Source organism: Rhinopithecus roxellana, chromosome 14 (assembly GCF_007565055.1).
Source record: "Rhinopithecus roxellana isolate Shanxi Qingling chromosome 14, ASM756505v1, whole genome shotgun sequence".
Lineage (NCBI taxonomy): Eukaryota > Metazoa > Chordata > Mammalia > Primates > Cercopithecidae > Rhinopithecus > Rhinopithecus roxellana.
Window position 1 is genome coordinate 2,856,607 of NC_044562.1, and position 19,353 is coordinate 2,875,959.

Below are 19,353 nucleotides of genomic sequence, written 5' to 3' on the forward strand. Positions count from 1 at the left end.
TCATCTGAAATACATTTATCTCTCTCTTCAATCTACCCTGCTTGCCTGCCATCTGCCGTAATCTTGCTCATTTTCATGACACAACTTAAAAAAATAAAAATATCCACAGGGAGAATTTCGCCTCTGCAGGTAGTCACTTACTCCTTCCACCGTTTCTCCTATTTGAAACATACCTGTGTTACAACTCTTGTTACTCACACATTGCTACTCCTTTTTGGTGTGATTTTTTCCCCTAGCTATCCAGTAAGAGAAGGGGGTTTGTCTTATGGTTCTTTGTTCTTCCAGAATCTAGCAAAGTGGCCCCAAATAAGTGTTCAACAGATATTTGTGAACTATTGAAATGATTGAGGAACTGTATAAAGGATGACAATGGAAAATATCGGGGTTGATTCCAATGCATTAACAAATAAAAATAAATAATACATCTCAGAGTGACAGTTTACAAAGTGAGAAGTATGTAAGTGGTTACAGGATAATATTTTCATTTTATACCGACTTTAAGCACTGATCATCTGGTACAATCAAAGCTAATAGAGATTTGGGGTGAATTCAAAAGTATGACAGAAAAAAACCAAAGTTACTGATAATAATAAATATATTCACTTTAAAAAGAGAAAACTAGAATAAATAGCTTGAGGACTGTGTAAAAATGATCCTAATAAGTAGTTCATTTTCACAAAGCTACAGCAGAAAGACCTATGCCTGAAGAACAGTTTTAGGGAATAGAGATTATTAGAAGAAAAACTTCTCAGTATTTAAATGTTAAATATTGGAATAAGTAGTTCAGTAAAGTTGTAGAATTTATTTGGAAGACAATCAAGATTTTATTCAAGAAGCCTGAAATTAAAGAATCCTTTAATAGAAAACATATTTCTGATTCTACAGCTATAAAACACAAGAAAAAGTCTGCTAATGAACAGCACGATGCCAATGGATCATATTGTACATCATTATAAAAATACACTTTTTTAAAAATGACTAAATATGAATTTAAATCTAAGAATGTACACACCATATCTCTTCTGGGGTGAACTTAAAATAGAAATAACTGATTTTTAAAATATTTAAATAGAATTATTTAAGAGTTACTGCTTTTGGACAATAAAACATAAAAGCCTCTTTTTTAGAGGAATGTGAAGTCATTAAAAATTGACCCTAGGTCTCTCGCACTTCTGATTTTTATTATTCTCTTCGTCTATCTTCACCATTTCCCAATAACAGCTAACAGAGTATTCTCTCTGTAATATTTTTTTCTCCGACTTAGATTAAACCTGTGGGATTAAGTTTCCCATTTTTCTTTATGGGATATTTGGGGTCCATAGTCTTTTAATGTATATTAAGAAAATATCAAAGGCCAGATGCTCTTTAGCTTGATGATAGCTTCCATGATGAAGATTGGGCATATACGCAGGCCACAAATCATTTGACCGCACAGCCTTATACCCTTATTACTAGATGTGGTTCAAAAAGAGAGACAAAGCTCAGATTTTATGAAATAGGTTATTAGCGCCATTTTTTATTTTGGATTAATTGCTATTCCAGAATATAGACTCAGATTGTCCTTATCATTTTGAAACACGAAACACAAAATCTGTTTAGAGGAATTAAGTTTTATCACATAACTGGTTTTGATTCTGGAAAATTGTTCATGGAGGAGGATAAAACTCATTTATATATTCTCATTTGGGCAAAATGATTCAGGAAAGAGGACTGAATGGATACCTGATCTTATTAATGTCTAAAGTATGGCCCCTGTCAACATAAAAGAGGATACTTTGATTATAAGATGTGAGTTTTATGTATATGAATATAAATGATGTTAATAATAACAGAAATTGTTTCTACAGTGAAATTTCTCAGTATATTACATGACCAAATCAAACCACGTTTTCAGAAAAATAAACCTTTGTTAGTGATTGTGGGCACCAGAATGTTATGTGCTTTTTGTTTGTTTTTGAGGAGAAAGTATTCTATACTTTTCAAGAAATGAGCACCTATTGCATTTGTTTCTGAATCCAAATCTTGCTGGAATAAATATAATCGCTTCTACTTAGTTTATTTTATTCTCAACTGATACAGTTTTACATTTACATTATATTAAAAAGGTAATTTATTTCTGCAAGGTGAATAGCTTGGGTACACTTTTGATGTCTCAGGTGCCTCCTCAGAGTTTCCCCTTAGACTGTCATCCACTCAGTCAACCTCAGCTGTCCCTGTAGATGACCATCTCTGCCTGGGCAATGCAGTCCACCTCTTGAGAATGACCAGTCACCTTCTTGGAATGCCAGACTTCCCCCCCCCCCCCCCCCACGCCTGCCAGATTATAGAGGGGCCTTTGGTTCCTTCCACTACTTCCTACTTTAGATGAAATGCCACTTTGCAGGGTGTGGGACCTGGCTTTCTGAGTAGCCTCCCAAGGCTGAGGCAGGTCCAACTGATGCAGGCAAGTGAAGACTCTGGGTGGTGAAATTTAACCAAAAGTTCAGGAAATGGGAAAAGTGCAGGAAATGGGAAGAAATATGGGAGATAAATTCCTTTTCCTTCTTCTGCTCCCTTCCTCCCATAGATTGCTTTAAGCTTTCACCAGTGTACTTGCAACCCCTTTTCTCTCTGTCTCTTTGAAGCTCGTTGTAGAGGGGAGCCAACATGGTAACATCCCTGTACTACTCCCCATCATTTCTGGCCTGACTTCCTTTTCGCTTCACTCTCTGTGTCCTGGATTTGTACCTCCCAAATAAAGCCTGGCTCTTAATTCAGGCTTTGTCTTCCAGAAAACCAGGATTGAGACAACTGATGTTGCTCTCACTGTGGCAGAGGCGAATCGCTCTCCACCAAAATGTGTGCTGTGGTCCCTCTTCAAGCACCTTTAGTTGTCACTGGGAGCCAGCTCGCCAGCTGAAGACTTTATTTCCAGCCCTATTTGCATCAGAATGTGGCCAATTATTCATTCTCACCACTGGAATGTGAGCAAAAAGACTTCTAGGCACATGCAGATCTTTCCCACATTCTCCCTTTACCCTTCCCTCATCTGCCACTACTCCTAACAACTGTACTCTATTGCTTCACGTAATAATAATGACAACGATAAATACAATTAAGATTTATTATGTTTGCTCTGTGTCAGGCACATTGCATCAATTTTCTCACGTATGGTTCTATGAGATAGTCACCCTTGTTAATCTCATATTGCAGTTGAGATAGCCAAGAAATATGTGAAAATAAAGTTTATCATTAACATTTGAAAATAAACTAGAGCAGCAAGTAAAACATGAACCTGGGATTCCTAGCCCAGGTGATCTGACTTGAAAGCCCCTATTTCTACCTAATGTGATACTGCTTCTCAGAGCATTTCAATTTAGTAGTGAATTTTTAAGAAAGACTATACATATACTCTACAAATTAAAAAATGCACTGTGGGGTGAAAGCTCATTTTATCTTAGAGAAATGCAAGCTCTAAAACAGATGCATTTCATTGACCAAAATGATAAACCACAGAGAGACAAGCTTCATAATTAAAATAGTTTTCTGAGAGAGCCTAAGGTGAGGTTTATTGAGGGACAGTAAGCTCTGATCCATTTATAAAGAATCCTGTCAATGTCATGGATTTTTGTGGTTATTAAAAATTATGTAAGATACAGAATTTATTATAGTTAATGGCCAAAACTTGAAAAAAATACAACCAGAGAACATGGCTTCATTTATAGCAATATCGATCACTTGTTTTTTTCCTTACAAAGTTTACATTAATAAAACACGGGACTTTAATTCCCTTTTTTTCTTCTCTGTATTTCCATCTCTACCCATTATCCTCCAGATTTTGAACTGTAACTTGTTTTTTCTAATCATTAAATGTATGATGAGTCCATATGATGGTGCAATCTACAGCTATACTAACATACTGCATCAATGATAACCATGCTGATGTGGCAAGAATACTACTAGTATGAGAATTAAATGATTAAACAGAGATTTTAAAATGCCTTCATTAGTCTAAGGCTGATAGATCTTGTTTGCCCCTCCATTTTTTCATGATCTTCTTAAGCAGGGGTCTGAATAAGGGCTCAATACTCACTCTACAAAAATAAAATCATTCCATATTCATTTTGCATGGAATACTCAATAATTCATGAATAGCTTTCTGATTGAAACTATTTTCATCTTTTTGCTAAATCACATCATTTTCCCTCCACAAATAAGTTCATTTTGTTGTTAAAGTCATACTACAGTGAATGAGCATTAGATATATTGCATTATTTAATTAATGTGTGTGTTCATTACTCATATTGAAAGTAAACAATATTTTGTAAAAGTAAACAAATTATTATTTATTTTTTATTTTTATTTTTTTAGAGACAGAGTCTCATTCTATTGCCTAGGCTATAGTGCAGTGACTTAATCATAGCTCACTGCAGCCTCAAACACCTGGGTTTAAGTGATCCTCCTGCTTCGGCCTCCTAAGTAGCTGGACTTACAGGTGCATGACCACCATGTATGGCTATTTTTTTTTTTTTTTGACAGAGAGTCTCACTCTATCACCCAGGTTGGAGGGCAGTGATGGCATCTCGGCTCACTGCAACCACCACCTTCTGGGTTCAAGCAATTTTTGTGCCTCAGCCTCCTAAGTAGCTCAGGTTACAGGTGTGTGCCACCACACCCAACTACTTTTTGTATTTTTAGTAGAGATGGGGTTTCTCCATGTTGAACACGCTAGTCTCAAACTCCTGACCTCAGGTGATCCACCTGCCTTGGGCTCCCGAAGTACTGGGATTATAAGCGTGGGCCACTGCACCCAACTAATTTTTTAAAATAACTTTCATAGAGACAGGGTCTCAATATGTGGGCCAGGCTGAAAACCAATTATTTTGATGAGGCCTTTTATGTTGCCCATTTTTGCTTCCAAGGTTATGGCTGAATGAGTGGTTTGGAAAAGTTAATAGTCCATTAAATGCCTTAGAAAAGTTTTCTGTTTTTAAAAGTAAAATTTTTATAACATCAAACTCATAGAAGCAGAGAGCAGAATAGTACTTACCAGGGCCTGGGGGTTTGGGGGAAAGGTATGGGGAGATGTTGCTTAAAGTGTACAAAATTTCTATTAGACAAGAAAAATAAATTCTAGAGATCCATTGTATAGCATGGTAACTATAGTTAATAATAACATCCTATATATTTAAAAATCACTGATTATATTTTAAATATTTTCATCACACACAAAAAAATGAGGTAATGGATATGTTAATAGCTTGATTTAATCATTCCACGATGTATACATGCACCAAAACATCACATTGTACCTTTTAAAAATACAATTTTTTTCTTTCACTTTTAGGTTCAGGGGTACATGTGCAGGATGTGCAGGTTTGTTACATAGCTAAACGTGTGCCATGGTGGTTTGCTGCACAGATCATCCCATCACCAAGGTATTAAGACCAGCATCCGTTAGCTATTCTTCCTGATGGTGTGCCTCTCCCCACCACCCCCTCCAACAGGCCCCAGTATTTGTTGTTCCCCACACTCTGTCCATGTGTTCTCATCATTCGGCTCCCACATATAAGTGTGTTTTTCTCTTCCTGTGTTAGTTTGCTAAGGATAATGACTTTCACTCCATCCATGTCCCTGCAAAGGTCATGATCTTGTTCCTTTTAATAGCTGCACAGTATTCCATGGTCTACATGTACCACATTTTCTTAATCCAGTCCATCATTGATAGGCATTTAGGTTGACTCCATGTCTTTGCTATTGTAAACAGTGCTGCAATGAACATACACGTGCATCTATCTTTATAGTAGAATGATTTGTATTCCTTTGGGTACATACTCAGTAATGGGATTGCTGGGTCAAATGATATTTCTGCCTCTAGGTCTTTGAGGAATCACCACAGTGTCTTCCACAATGATTAAATTAATTTTCACTCCCATCAATAGTATAAAAGTGTTCCTTTTTCTCTGTAACCTCATCAGCACCTGTTCTTTATTGACTTTTTAATAATTGCCATTCTGACTGGTGCGAGATGGTATCTCATTGGGGTTTTGATCTGCATTTATCTAATGATCAGTGATGTTGAGCTTTTTTTATATGTTTTTTGGCTGCATGTATGTCTTCTTTTGAGAAGTGTCTGTTCACATCCTTTGCCTACTTTTTAATGGGGTTGTTTATTTTTTTTCTTGTACATTTGTTTAAGTTCCTTATAGACTCTGGGTATTAGAACTTTGTCAGATGAATAGATTGCAATTTTTTTCTCCCATTCTGAAAGTTGTCTGTTCACTCTGATAATAGTTACTTTTGCTGTGCAGAATCTCTTTAGTTTAATTAGACCCCATTTGTCACTATTTGCTTCTGTTGCAATTGCTTTTGGCATTTTCATCATAAAATCTTTGTCTGTGCCTATGTCCTGAATGGTATTGTCTAGATTTCATTCTAGGGTTTTTATAGCTTATTTAATAAATAGTACTAGGGGAACTGGCTTAACCATGTGCCAAAAATTGAAACTGGACCCCTTTCTTACACCATATACAAAAATTAACTCAAGATGGATTAAAGACTTAAATGTAAAATGCCAAAATATAATTTTTAAAAAGTAAAAATTGCCAGTTGTTGGCTCTGATTAAAAATACATATTAGTACAATGTAAAACAAAAAACATAAGAGTAACAAAAAAGTCCCTTACACAGCCAACATATAGGCTTTCTACTGAATATACTGGCTTTAGAACCACACAATTTTAGGAGGAAAATATTCCCTAAAATGTTTACAATGTTCTCGAATTTATATCAAAAGTGACACTAAATTTTCTGAGCAGTATGTGATGAATACACTAGAAACAGTGGCTCTCATCCACCCAATTGATGAGAATGAGTTCCACAGCATCTGAGTGTTAGTTTTGTTTAAGTAGGGTGTGACACTAAACAGATATTCTGGAGTCAGATGAAAACACCACTAGGTTTGCAACCATTGCTCACTGAGATGGTGACACACCTAGTTCTTAGGACAGCATGTTGTTAGCTCTCCTTAGATGAATAGCTCTGCTTGTTCACTTTGCACTAGAACTTCTTTAGAAATGACCATACTGTTGGAGGTCAGAGACATATGAGAATATCAAAATATTTTGTCAGTGAAAAGATGTCCTGTGATTTACTAAATGCATTGAGCCAAAATGATGACAAACAGCCGTTTTACAATTTTCTCTGTCGTAAGAGCTCAGGCCTTATTGCTCACATCTATTTGCATAAATTTTTAGAACATGTCTCTCAGATAATTTACCAAGTCCTGCATGTGTTTTTAAATTATACATATATAAAATTAAGACAGACTCTCTCTCTCTCTCTCTCTCTCTCTATATATATATATATATATATATAAATTCCCCAAACATCTGAAAACTCCGAGTCTCTCTTAATTGAGAAATTGAGAATATTTCATATTGGTTACATTGCCTACAGAATGAAATGACCTCTTCTCCCAATCCTGTTCAAGGTCTTTCATAAACCAGTTCCACACTGACTTTCTAACCAAATTACACTGCTTGCTGTTCCACAATGCTGTTCCTTAACTTAGTTTGAAGCTATTCCTCACTCCCAGGCAACTTATAGAAGAAACACAAAATAGTCTGGACTAGGAAATATTCACTCTAGGCCTCAGGGAACCCCCATTAAAACATTTCAAGAACAGTGACTAGTACACAGTGCATGGAAGAAGGCGAGAGATCAATATACATCTGTAAAATAAACAAAAAAAAAAGAATTTTCCATATTTCATTATTAATTACTTTCTTATTAGTACATAAAATATCTTTTGCCCCCTTTTATATCAAAATCCTATCCATCCTTCAGAAATGTGCTCAAATGTCACTTCCCCCATGAATATATTTCAAATCCTATCCAAATGGAAGCAATCACACTCTTCTCTGAGTTATCATAAAACAACCCCATGTCTTGTTCATGCCATTTTAGGACAACTACCAACATCCATTTTTTCACTATACTCAATCTAAAGCCATACTTTCTATTTGTTTCAGTTTGGTTCATTTTTTATCTTTCAGTGCACCTATCATAGTGACTTAAAAATCTATCATACTGACTTAAACATAAGAGATGCTCAATAATATTTGATATAATAATCTCAAACGGTAATATTTGAACAAAAGGAGAGATACATAAACTGAACATTATTTGCAATAGTAGTTTCTCTGAAAAAATACCAGCTATAGCTAAATCTATGGTTCCACAGCATGTTGTCTAATATTTTTTAACACTTTAGTCATAGTTTTATTATAATAAACCTATATGAAATTATGTCTCTTTTACCATGTTGTGAGTACTTTAAGAGCAGGGATCATATATTATTCATTTGAATGTTTCTGTTGCCCCTAAGGTAAGGACAAAACAAGAAGAAAAAAATTATGTGACACCTGGTAGGAGTTGTTAACTGTTGATAGAATAAATGAATGGATGTTCTAAATTGCAGAGCTTCTTCTCTATGACGCAATCCATCAAATGGGTTTTGTTTAACCAAAAATGGAGATTTGCCAAATCCCATGCACATGATCAGGTGCCTCCTGAACACTTCAAGCAGAAGCTCTAAAATTACGAAGTACAGCAGGTACTTAGGAGTCAAACTGCAAACGAAGTGCTAGAGTCAATTGAAATACTTCACTAATACCAAAATAGGAAAGCGTATCCGAAAAATACAAGGAATGTGAGTCAAGGTCTGAGAAGATAAATCAAACAGACAACTCCTATTCTCTAGTACTTCTTTAGCACCAGATGAAACAAACACTAATGTGGGTGCTGCTGAGGAAACAGTTTTCACTTCTGCAGTAAATGAGATGAAGATCCTTGAAGAATGAACATCCTCTCTTGCTTTGGCCCTACAGTAGGCTGGCTCTTTTAAGACACATAACACTGACTAGTACTGCTCTTCAGTGTATGTTTGTTAAAATAATAGCCATGGCAGATTATTCCAGAATGAAGACACCTGGAGTACGCTAACACAACTCATTAAACTCATTTGTCCCTCATAGCAAATCTCAGGTCATGATACTCTTGTCAATCCTTTTCTTTTATCCTATCTTCAAACCAAACCAAAAATTCATTTCTCTTTGCTGTGCACAGACTCTGCCCATTCTCAGTTTTATGCCATTGTTCATGTTTTTTATCCCCCTGCACTCCCTCCCTACAAATCTCCACATATTCAAATTATAACTGTCCTTCAAGGCCCAATTCAAATCTTTCACAGATGTGAGCTCGCCTTCTTCAAAATCTCAGGAAAAAAAAAAAAAAAAAAAAAAAAAACCTCTACTATGTTTCTTATTTCATCTCACCCTATTTTTTGGCAGAGATTTTATAAGGCAAAGACTATATCTTGATTATATCTCTATGCCTTATATGTAGCCCTAACGAGCAAGCTGTTCATTGTAGAATTTCAATACATATTCTTATGAAGTCTTTTCCCACCAAGATTTATATAAATAGCACAAATTTGATTAACCAAATGCATACTTAAATTAAAGTGAGGTAGATTGTAATGAGAAGCTATGTTTTTGGATCAACTCTCCCACTGAAAACAATAAAAATGCTGGATAAAATGTTTCTTTTTAAAATTACTCCTTAAAAGAATTGAAAATATGAAAAGACAGTGGGACTGCCACCGTAAATATTTTTTTAGGGGTGGAAATATGAAGTCAGTGAGGGAAGCTGAAAATCAAAGTAACATAACTGCATTTTTCCTGAGGTCATTTGTTTATGCTACACATTTGAGCTTTGGTCAATCAAACCCAGAATAATGGAGCAAGGTCCTGGCCGAAGTGTTATAAAGAATAAGGGAGAACCAATATTAAACTTGTTGCCTTTCTCCAAACCCAAACAAATATAAAGAAGACTGTTTTGGTAGATAAGCAATGCAAAATAAGAAAATAAGAAAAAATGAGGCACAATCTTGTCCCTGAGAAGTGGCAGGATAGCTACGACCCTCCTATTATGTAGACATAATTGGAGAGTTTTATACTGTTTATTTAGGTTGAGATAGTCTCTGGGAAGGTCCCAAACCTCACGAGAAAAATCTAAAATAATATGGAGTAGGACACATTTATCCTAGGCCTCAAAGTGCCTCCCATGATAATATTTCAATACCAATGATTAGCACACAGTCAAAGATAACCAGACATACAAGAAAACAAAGCAACATGAGTAAGAACCAGCAGAAACATACTGACACAAATTTAGATGTTAGAATCACAAAATACAGATTATAAAACAACACTTCCTCCTAGTTACAACAAAATAAAATAGTCTTAAAAAATACCTGCAGGAAAAAATTAACTCAATACACATAGTACATTTTTAAAAGAAACAAAATTCTAGAACTAAAAATTATGATAATTGAAATTAAAAGCTTAATGTTCATTATGAAAGGAGAATGAAGAACTGGAAGATACCTAAAGAGAAATTATTTGCAATGAAGCTCAGAAAGACAAAAATATAAGAAAAATAAGAGTGCAAGGCATTTAGAGAATACAGTGAGAAATTTAACATGGGTTTAACTGAAGGTTTAGAAGGAGATGAAAGGGAATATAAAAGGGGCTACATTTGAAAAGATAGCCATTGGGCCTGGCACGGTGGCTGACACCTGTAATCCCAGCACTTTGGTTGGCTGAGGCAGGTGTATCACTTGAGGTCAGGAGTTCAAGACCAGCCTGGCCAACATGGTGAAACTCTATCTCTACTAAATATACCAAAATTAGCCAGGAATGGTGGTGCATGTTTGTAATCCCAGCTACTCTGGAGGCTGAGCCTGAGAATTGCTTGAACATAGGAGGCAGAGGTTGTAGGGAGCCAAGATCATGCCACTGCACTCTAGCCTAGGTGACACAGTGAGACTTTGTCTAAAAAAAAAAAGAAAGAAAAAAAAAAGATAGCTATCGGAAATTTTCTGAAATATATTAATGACAGCAATAAATAATTTTAAGGAGCATAACAATCCAGGCAGGAAAAATGAAAAGAAACTGACATCTGTATGCATCATGGTGAAACTGTAGAAAAACAAAGGTAATGAGAAAAATATTATGAGCAATCAGAAAAGAGCAGTTGTGTGAACAGGTGATTTGATTGTAAGAATGGAAAACAAAAGACAGTGTGATGATATTTTTGACATGCTGACTGAAAATGACTACCAACTAAAAATTCTATATTCAAAGAGAATATATATTTCTAGGATGAGGGAGAAATAGAGGTTTTTTTCAAAATAAGCAGACTACGAGATAGATTGTCCCTGCAAGACACTTAGCACAGGAATTTCTCAGAATGTATTTCAAGCAGAAGAAAAAGTGATCCTAGAAAGCAAGTCCAAAGTTCATGGAGAAATAAATAGCAAAGAATGCACCAAATAGGCAAATGTAAACAAACATTGACTCCATAAAAGAGAATAATAATGTCTAGTGGTATTTAAAAAATTAAAACACCAGATGGTAATAATATATACATTGAGAAAGGGATAAATTGATTAAAAATATTCTAAGGTAATATTTTAGTAGAAGGTAAAGGATCTCACACTAGCTTTATTCGTTGATAAGTACTAATGGTGTAATCCTAGGTTAACTATACTAACAGAACAGAAACAAAGTGTATCCTCCCAAACTAGTAAAGAAAAAAATGGAATGATAAAATATTAAAGGACAGAAAAAACAATAAATACGTAGTGAAAGAAACAAGAAACAAAAGAAACATACACTAGGATTCCCTTTTTATGAATTTAAAAAATACCTAAATTATATTTTTAAGGTATATAGCTATAGGTGGGAAAATAATGAAAGGCAACAAAATAATGACTAACACACAGGTTTGTGGCTAACTCCAGAGAAGGGAAGAGGCTATGATGACAAACGGACAACTGATAGGGGCTGGAGCTTCTGAAGGGCTGGCAGGGTCTATATCTCATCCTGGGTGGTGCTTATGTAGGTGATTGATTAATGCCTATTAAAAATACATACAGATGTTTTATACATTTTACTTAAAATGGTTCCTGCATTATTTTATAATATTTTAAAGATTTTCAAGTGAGTTATACATAAAAATACATTTAAAAATACGAGAATACGAACACCATCCTTTCCTTCATAATTCAGGAAATCTGGATCTAGGGACACGAGTGGTTTTCCTCCTCACTGGAGGACCAGTCAGTCCAGATCCACTTGCCCTGATGAGCAAAAGAGAGAGTATGTTAGGCAAATAAGGGGGACAGTTTCCTTTTTGGTAAAGAGTGTCTTTTATTCTGATAATTTTATCCTTTCTATATTTTGGATTGGTTATTTTATAATGTCCTTTCTGTTATAAAATGCTGATGATAGTAGGTGGTCAGTTACAATTCAATGTCCTTTTTATAAAACAAGAACAGAATAGGTCATTCTTCCTTCTCTATCACTGACTCACTGAATCTCTATGAAAATAAGCAAAGTGATTCTGTGCTTATTTGCACAGTAAGTCTGCTTTTGATAAAAATGTGACTTGGATATTGTTATGGATTGAATGTGTTCCTCTAAAATTCCTATGTTGAAACCTTAAACCCCAGTGTGATGTCATTAGGAGGCAGGGCCTTTGGGAGGTAATTAGACCATAAAGGTAGAGCTCTCATGAATGGGATTAGCGGCTTTATGTGAAAAGACATGAACATCTGCTGTCTCATTTTCTGCCCTCTGCCATGTGAGGATACAGTGAGAAGACAGGACAGATGCAAACGAGGAAGCAGGACCTCAGCAGACACCAGATCCACCTGTGCCTCCATCGTGGACTTCCCAGCCTCCAAAACTGGGCGAAATGCACGTGTGTGGTTTAAGTCACCCAGCCTTTGGTACTTTGATATAGCAGTCCTAACTAAGACAGATATGAACTGGAAGAATTTCAGTGAGAAAGAAAAGTAGACAAACACAGAATGTGGGGTCAGGCACAATACTTCGTAACATGCTGTATTAAATGTGAAAACAGCAAGGGTAAGAACCAAAGGAAGAAGATGGGGGCACTGGGATACTTCGTATGGACTTTCAGGAGGTTAAAATCTAGAGCCCTAAATGGATGGATGGCTTTATTTTCAGTATTAGTCATTGCTCTGAGACAGTATTTTATGCTACTTCTGGATACATTCTTTTGGAGGTCATGCATGATGGAGTTTCTTGAATTAGTATATTCTCTCTTCTATAAATGTCTGAATCAGGTCAAGTACAAAACTAATGTAATAATATAATTCCACTGTATATTGTATACTACAGAATATGCTATATTTCTGTATTTAATAGCATATGATATAATAAAGCACAATAAATTTTTTGGTCGTCATGTATTTGTTTTTACTAATTAATTTCATTATTTACTAATTCTGTTGGCAGGTATCACTATGCCCATTTCAGAGGTAAGGATTCTGAAGCTCAAAGAAGTAAGTAATGTTCAGCTTCTAAGTGGTAAAAATAGAATTACATCCCCTAGAGTCCAACTTCAAAACTTTTCTGGCTGTTTTTTTTTTTTTTTTGCCTTGTCTCACTGCTGCATTAACACTTAAAGATCATTTGTATAAGGACTAAAATACCGTTTATTCTTTTAAATCACATTCTGCACTCACTCAGGCAGCTTGTCTTGACCCCTAGGAGGAAGGGGCAGACTTTTTTCCAGAAGCACAATAAACAACACCAGAACAAGTCTAAGGGGGTGCAAGAGAAATTCAGAAACTTGAGCATAAATCTCTTTCAAAATAAAACCACAGCATCTTTAATCAAGGCCTGGCAATGGTTGTATCGTTTCTCTAAGACTGGAACTGGTAAATGTGGGCTATCCCACTAGACCTTTAATACTGGGTTAGAAATGGATCCAAGAAGTTGACTAGCAAGTCAATTCATGCAGCACAAACATGAATCTGTAATTCTCTTACCCATTACCACAAAACACAGTTAGTTGCTGCTCTGAATTGACTTTGAAGACAATAAGTGTCTGGTAGAAACCATAAAAGCATTAAAAATGGGGCCAGAAGTAATAAATAAGGACTGCCAGAAAAATGTTAACAAATTTCTTCTACAAGTCAAGTCTATTGTCAATTTACGACAGTTCTGAAGGTTGAACAAGAGGCATGCAATTAGTGAGCTAACTTGCAAGGTTTGCCTGCAATCAGAAAGGGAGTTTTCTTTCACCTGTATAAAATTTAACAGCTGATAATTTTATCTCCTGGTATAAAAAGATTAAAATAATAAAATAAAAATAAACCAAATGCTTTAAAATATGAAATCTTATCTCTCCCATTATCCCACACATTTGCATAAACTCCCTTCCCAACGGAATTCTTCTCACTCAGCAGGGGAAGATCATCTTTTCAGCAGCCAAACTCAGCAAGGCCAGCGACTTTCCTCCCCTCCTGACGTCCCCCTTAGAGCTCATTCAAAGGGAAGACAAAGGACCTGCAAGTGGATGAAAGTTGTTTTGTGCCTGGCCCTTAGGGGTACTTTATTTTCCTTAAAAAGATTATCTCAACCTTACTGTAGCCAAAAATAAAAACAAAACAAAACAAAAAAAAACTAAAAAAATTTCTGAGGCAGTTTAAATTAAAAATACAAAGGACTGAGATATATTTTAAATTTATTCATAATTAGTTTACAGATTGGACAGCACTGAGACTCCAAAATCATCAAGCCACTTGGGGATAAAGGCTACTGCGGTCATCAGAAGCAAGCCAAATGCTACCTTTTGTTCTTACTAAAATCTTCTTTTAAGAAAAATCTCTTAGCAAATGACTTTCTATTTTCTATTTAAAGAGGATTACATAGCAAACACAACTAGTGGCTGGAGAGCAAAGAACTTCCCATCGTTTTATTACCTGCCAAATATAAATTAGTTCATTGTGGGTAACTCCTGCCAGGTGACCCTTTTCCTTGTCATCCATCAGGCCGATGGGCTCTGGTAGGTTAGTTCCTGCCCGGAGTCGTTCCTAATCAGGAGGCTGTCAGATATGTTGCCTGCCCACTGTCTCCTACATCTTGTGGCAGCTCTTGTGTTTGGGCAGCAAGGTTTTGAGCTTGAATTGCCCCAGTAACTGGCTCCGAATTTCTCTTACTTACTATCACTGTCAAATCTTTGTAAGTATATGTGAGGCCCTCTCCCAGGTACAATGGAGAAACCCTACAAATTTCACTTTGTAATAACTACAGGATACAGAAATTGTATTAGCTCCATTAGATGGGGTCATAGAAAAATTCAAAAAGGGTAGCTGGATATAGTGAATGTCACAGTTAGACTAAGATAAAAAATCTCTTGGCTAATTTAGAGTGTTTCCTCATTGGTAATACCCTATATTAAGGTGCCATTTATAAACAGTTTATTATTATTTATTAATGTCTGAAGCACTTTATAGCATGCTAGATAACAACTTAAATTCATGTATTAAAGATGCACATACATGGTTTAATACGATTTACGTCTTATAATATTCTTTAAAACAGCTTCCCATAGCATCATCCGTTAAGCATTTATTACTAATGCATTTTATAACATACTTTATGATACATTATTTGAGCAAATAGCTGCATTTAGTGATCATTTCATAAATAAGAATAAGGCATTTATAAATGGCACCTTAATTTAAAGTGTTACCTTCACATTACTACATAGCCGCTCACCATACATCTCATTTTGTGATTATTCTCCAAATGCACCACTTAATAAAACAGACACTAAGTTCTATTTCCCTTCATCTGATTAAAAGTTTATTTAGTCATTTTCTCCATCTGTTTTCAGATGTTGGTAGCTTGGAGGTTTTAGTGTGATTTCTAATAAAACCAAATTTTTAATTCTACAATATTTCTGAAAAGGTGTTTAACAATAGAAACAGAGAATTACTTACCATATTGGACAGAGCCTGTTGCTTGGATTCTTTGTAAAATTCAATTTTTCGACTAGAAAGAACGATCCAGGAAGTAGACCAGTTTTTCCTTAGAAAAAAAATAAAAAGGAAAGGAAGCATTATCAGTTGAAGAAATCATTTATAGATACAGTATGAGCAACATTTGGAATGAGTAGAGACCATCTTTATTTTTAACAATCTTCCTAAAAGTCTCCTCTTTATTAAAATCTATAGGTGGTATGGAATTTGGGTAATAATAAAGACGTTCTGGAATTATTTAAAAGCATAGCATTTATAGTAAGAGTTTCTTAATTTATAGATCCACCTAAAATCTTTTTCAACTACCAAAAATCCATTTTTTGTGTATCCATGTGCATCCTTCCCATAAAAAGTTTATGTTTTTACAGCAAACCAAAAATAGCAAAGTAAAAATAGGAATCGGAACCCTTTCCTTCCTTCATTATTTCTTCGCTTCATTGGTTTAGTGTATTTCAGTCTTAAAAACTAACCAGCCTCATGTGTCATTGCTTAATTCAAAATATTTTCATAATGTAGAATCTTACTAGAAATCAACGAAATGCAAATAAAAATAGTGACTTGCTTTTTCCCTATTTGTACATCAAATTGTCAAGGAATAAAAGAACTAACATCTGATAACATCCAGGGATAATCAGGGTGTAGGAAATAGATTCTCTCATACACTATTGGTGGGAATGCAGACTGTTGCTTCCTTTCTAGAGTGTAATTTGAAAATGTGCTTTTTAAAAATCCCTAAAAATGTGTATATCTTTTGGCTAAACATGTCCATTCCTATGAATTTAAATTTATTCTAGAGAAACAGTCTCACGAGTTGCTGAGTCTGTGTGCATAGAAATTAATTGCATCATTATTTGTTAATTCCATACATAAAATATATAAAAAGATTGGTTAAATAAATTGCGTATAATACACCCATATAACAGAATAATGAACCCTATGCTGTAGAAGAATACTGATGTAGGAATGTTTTAATTTAGACCATAATACATGTAGTTTATAACTGTGCTGTGCTATTTACCTAGGATTTTCTTCACCCATACATTCCCTTCTGATTATTAATTCCATTAATTAGAAGTCAAAACATTGCTTTGTCATATGTGCCTTCCATGACATCCTCTCATATCACTTATGATAAATTTAAAAATATTTTTCATAAATTTCACCTCTATCCTACATTAAGAAATGAGCCTCGAGATGTTAGAAATCAGTTCATCTCTACAAAGGTATCCCCAATGCTTAGCATGGTGCCTTGGACAGAATAGACACAAAATACATATGTATTGGGTCAATGACTGAACTTTGGCCTGGAAAAAAGTCTTGATATGACAATAATCAAATCAAGTGGTAAAATCGCGGCTTTTGAGTTTCGTTTGTATTCCTTGGTGTTTACCAAGTTTTCTGCATTGAGCACGTATTGCTTCTGTAGTTAGAATATGTATATGTTCATGTCATGAAGGCACTCTTTTGTAGATAGTAAAGATATTAAGGAGATTAATATCCATGAGTTTCTACCCATTAGAGTGTATTATTGCAGTTTGCTTCGGCTTAACATTCACTTCAAAATAGTTGAATCCATTTTACAAAAGTGATTTTTTTTTTAAAGTTTATGGAAAGACTTTATTCAGGTCAATAGAAAACCACACCAAAATATTTTTAAATGACTATTGAAGATCTTTGTGTAATTTATTTCCACTTGCCTTTTAGAAACTAAGAGCTTGATTGAAAGGACAGCTTTGATTCAGTCAGGTTAATATTTACAAAAAGAATTAGGTTGCTCTTATATGCCTGGAGCTTTCTTAATGATACACCATTGTGTTAAAAAAAGAACAGAATAAGCAGACACACAAGAAGCACAATGTGTATTTTTCAACATCCAAATACAAACACTGTGTTCTTGGACCCACTTGTCTTTAAATGAAGAGTCTCAATTCTTCAATTAAATTATGAAAAAACAAAACCCAGAAAGAAAACCACACAGACGTTTCCTTCTGCCCTAGTGCCCATTTCTTCTTTTAGGTACCAGCAGCAGAAGAGTGAATTGAAGCAGCAATAGCCTTCTCTTCATTCGGGTCATAATAATAGATAACCCCAAACAGGAAAAAAGAGAAACATTGTTAGAAGTCTAGTCTGGGCATCTTTTAACACCACCCTTATTTTGACCATATGTGGTCAGGGAGTACAGAACACCCTCACACATGAAGAATCCATATTTAACCTACCTATTATATTTCCCACTATATATTTCATATTCTCACAAGGAGATACTATACCTTATTTGCATCCTATCTATAGTAAGTCCTGGATAAATGGCTCTGATTTGAATCTGTTTCAGATGTTGATCATTTATAGAACTTGCTGGCAAAACTCTCCCCATCCTTAAACTTGGAAATGGAACTGGTTAGAGTTAAAGTTGCATGAAACACAATTATCTCATTGTTCTTTATTAGGACTTTGAACTTCTGTGAACTGGGTCCCTGTTAGGTGAACTGGATGAAAAAACTGAAGAGGGTAAGAACTGCAGGCCTCGAAACCTTAGCAACATGACTTGCTCTGACACCTTATGTACAGTGCTACTTTGTTTTGAAATTATAAACTATAAACACGGTCTTCATCTTCTCTGAATAAAAGTGAAAGCTGAGCGTTATTGCTTGAAAAGAATTTCATTTCAAAACGAAGAATAATAATGCTGCTGACAACCTTTTAGATGTCCTCTTCCATCTCAATTTTTTTCCATGATTTATTTTAAAAAAATAATTAGCATAAATTATTTAGAATACCTAGCATAAATCTAATCACCTAGTTTATGCTTAGCTTCATACACAAAAATGACGAAAGTACTAACATCTCTATTTACTAATATGAAAAACGAGGCGCAAAGGGTAACTTAAGGTCTTACACTTAGATTTAAAGTTAAACTCAGTTTCTCTAGCTCCAAAACCTATAATCTGTTCATTACTTTATGCTGTCTGTTTTTTTTTAATCCAAATTTTTTTATTTACTTTTTAAGGCCTCAATACACATTTTTGAATAACTGAAAGACATGACTTTACACCTATCTGCCAATGAAAAACAGAATTGTGTACAGAATTTGCAAAGCACAATGCAGAATAAAAATGCAGCTTTCTGTGTCCAAAAATTATGAAGAATTTTAAGACAGTAACAATCTAGCATTAAATCAAGGGCAGAGTCCTTCCGAGCATGGGGCCCTGGATGCACACCGGTGAAGGCAGCCCTAACTACATTATGACTTTACAACAATGGCCAAAGAATAATTTCTTTTTTATATACTGTCTTTTTTTGTAAAATTATACTTTAAGTTCTAAGGGTACATGGGCAGAACGTGCAGTTTTGTTACATAGGTACACACATGCCATGGTGGTTTGCTGTACTCATCAACTCATCATATACATTAGGTATTTCTCCTAATGCTATTCTACTCCCAGCCCCCGA

At 35.0% G+C, this 19,353-nt stretch overlaps 1 protein-coding gene across 3 annotated transcripts in view; it reads right to left on the reverse strand.

The window, feature by feature from the left end:
• Nucleotides 1-19,353, reverse strand: part of ARHGAP15 (Rho GTPase activating protein 15) — a 638,248-nt gene that overhangs the window by 518,595 nt on the left and 100,300 nt on the right. For all 3 annotated transcript variants that reach the window (XM_030916186.1, XM_010353830.2, XM_030916185.1), the window contains one exon: nucleotides 15,865-15,952. In XM_030916186.1, coding sequence (XP_030772046.1) covers nucleotides 15,865-15,952 — 88 coding nt within the window. The remainder of the gene's footprint in view (nucleotides 1-15,864; nucleotides 15,953-19,353) is intronic.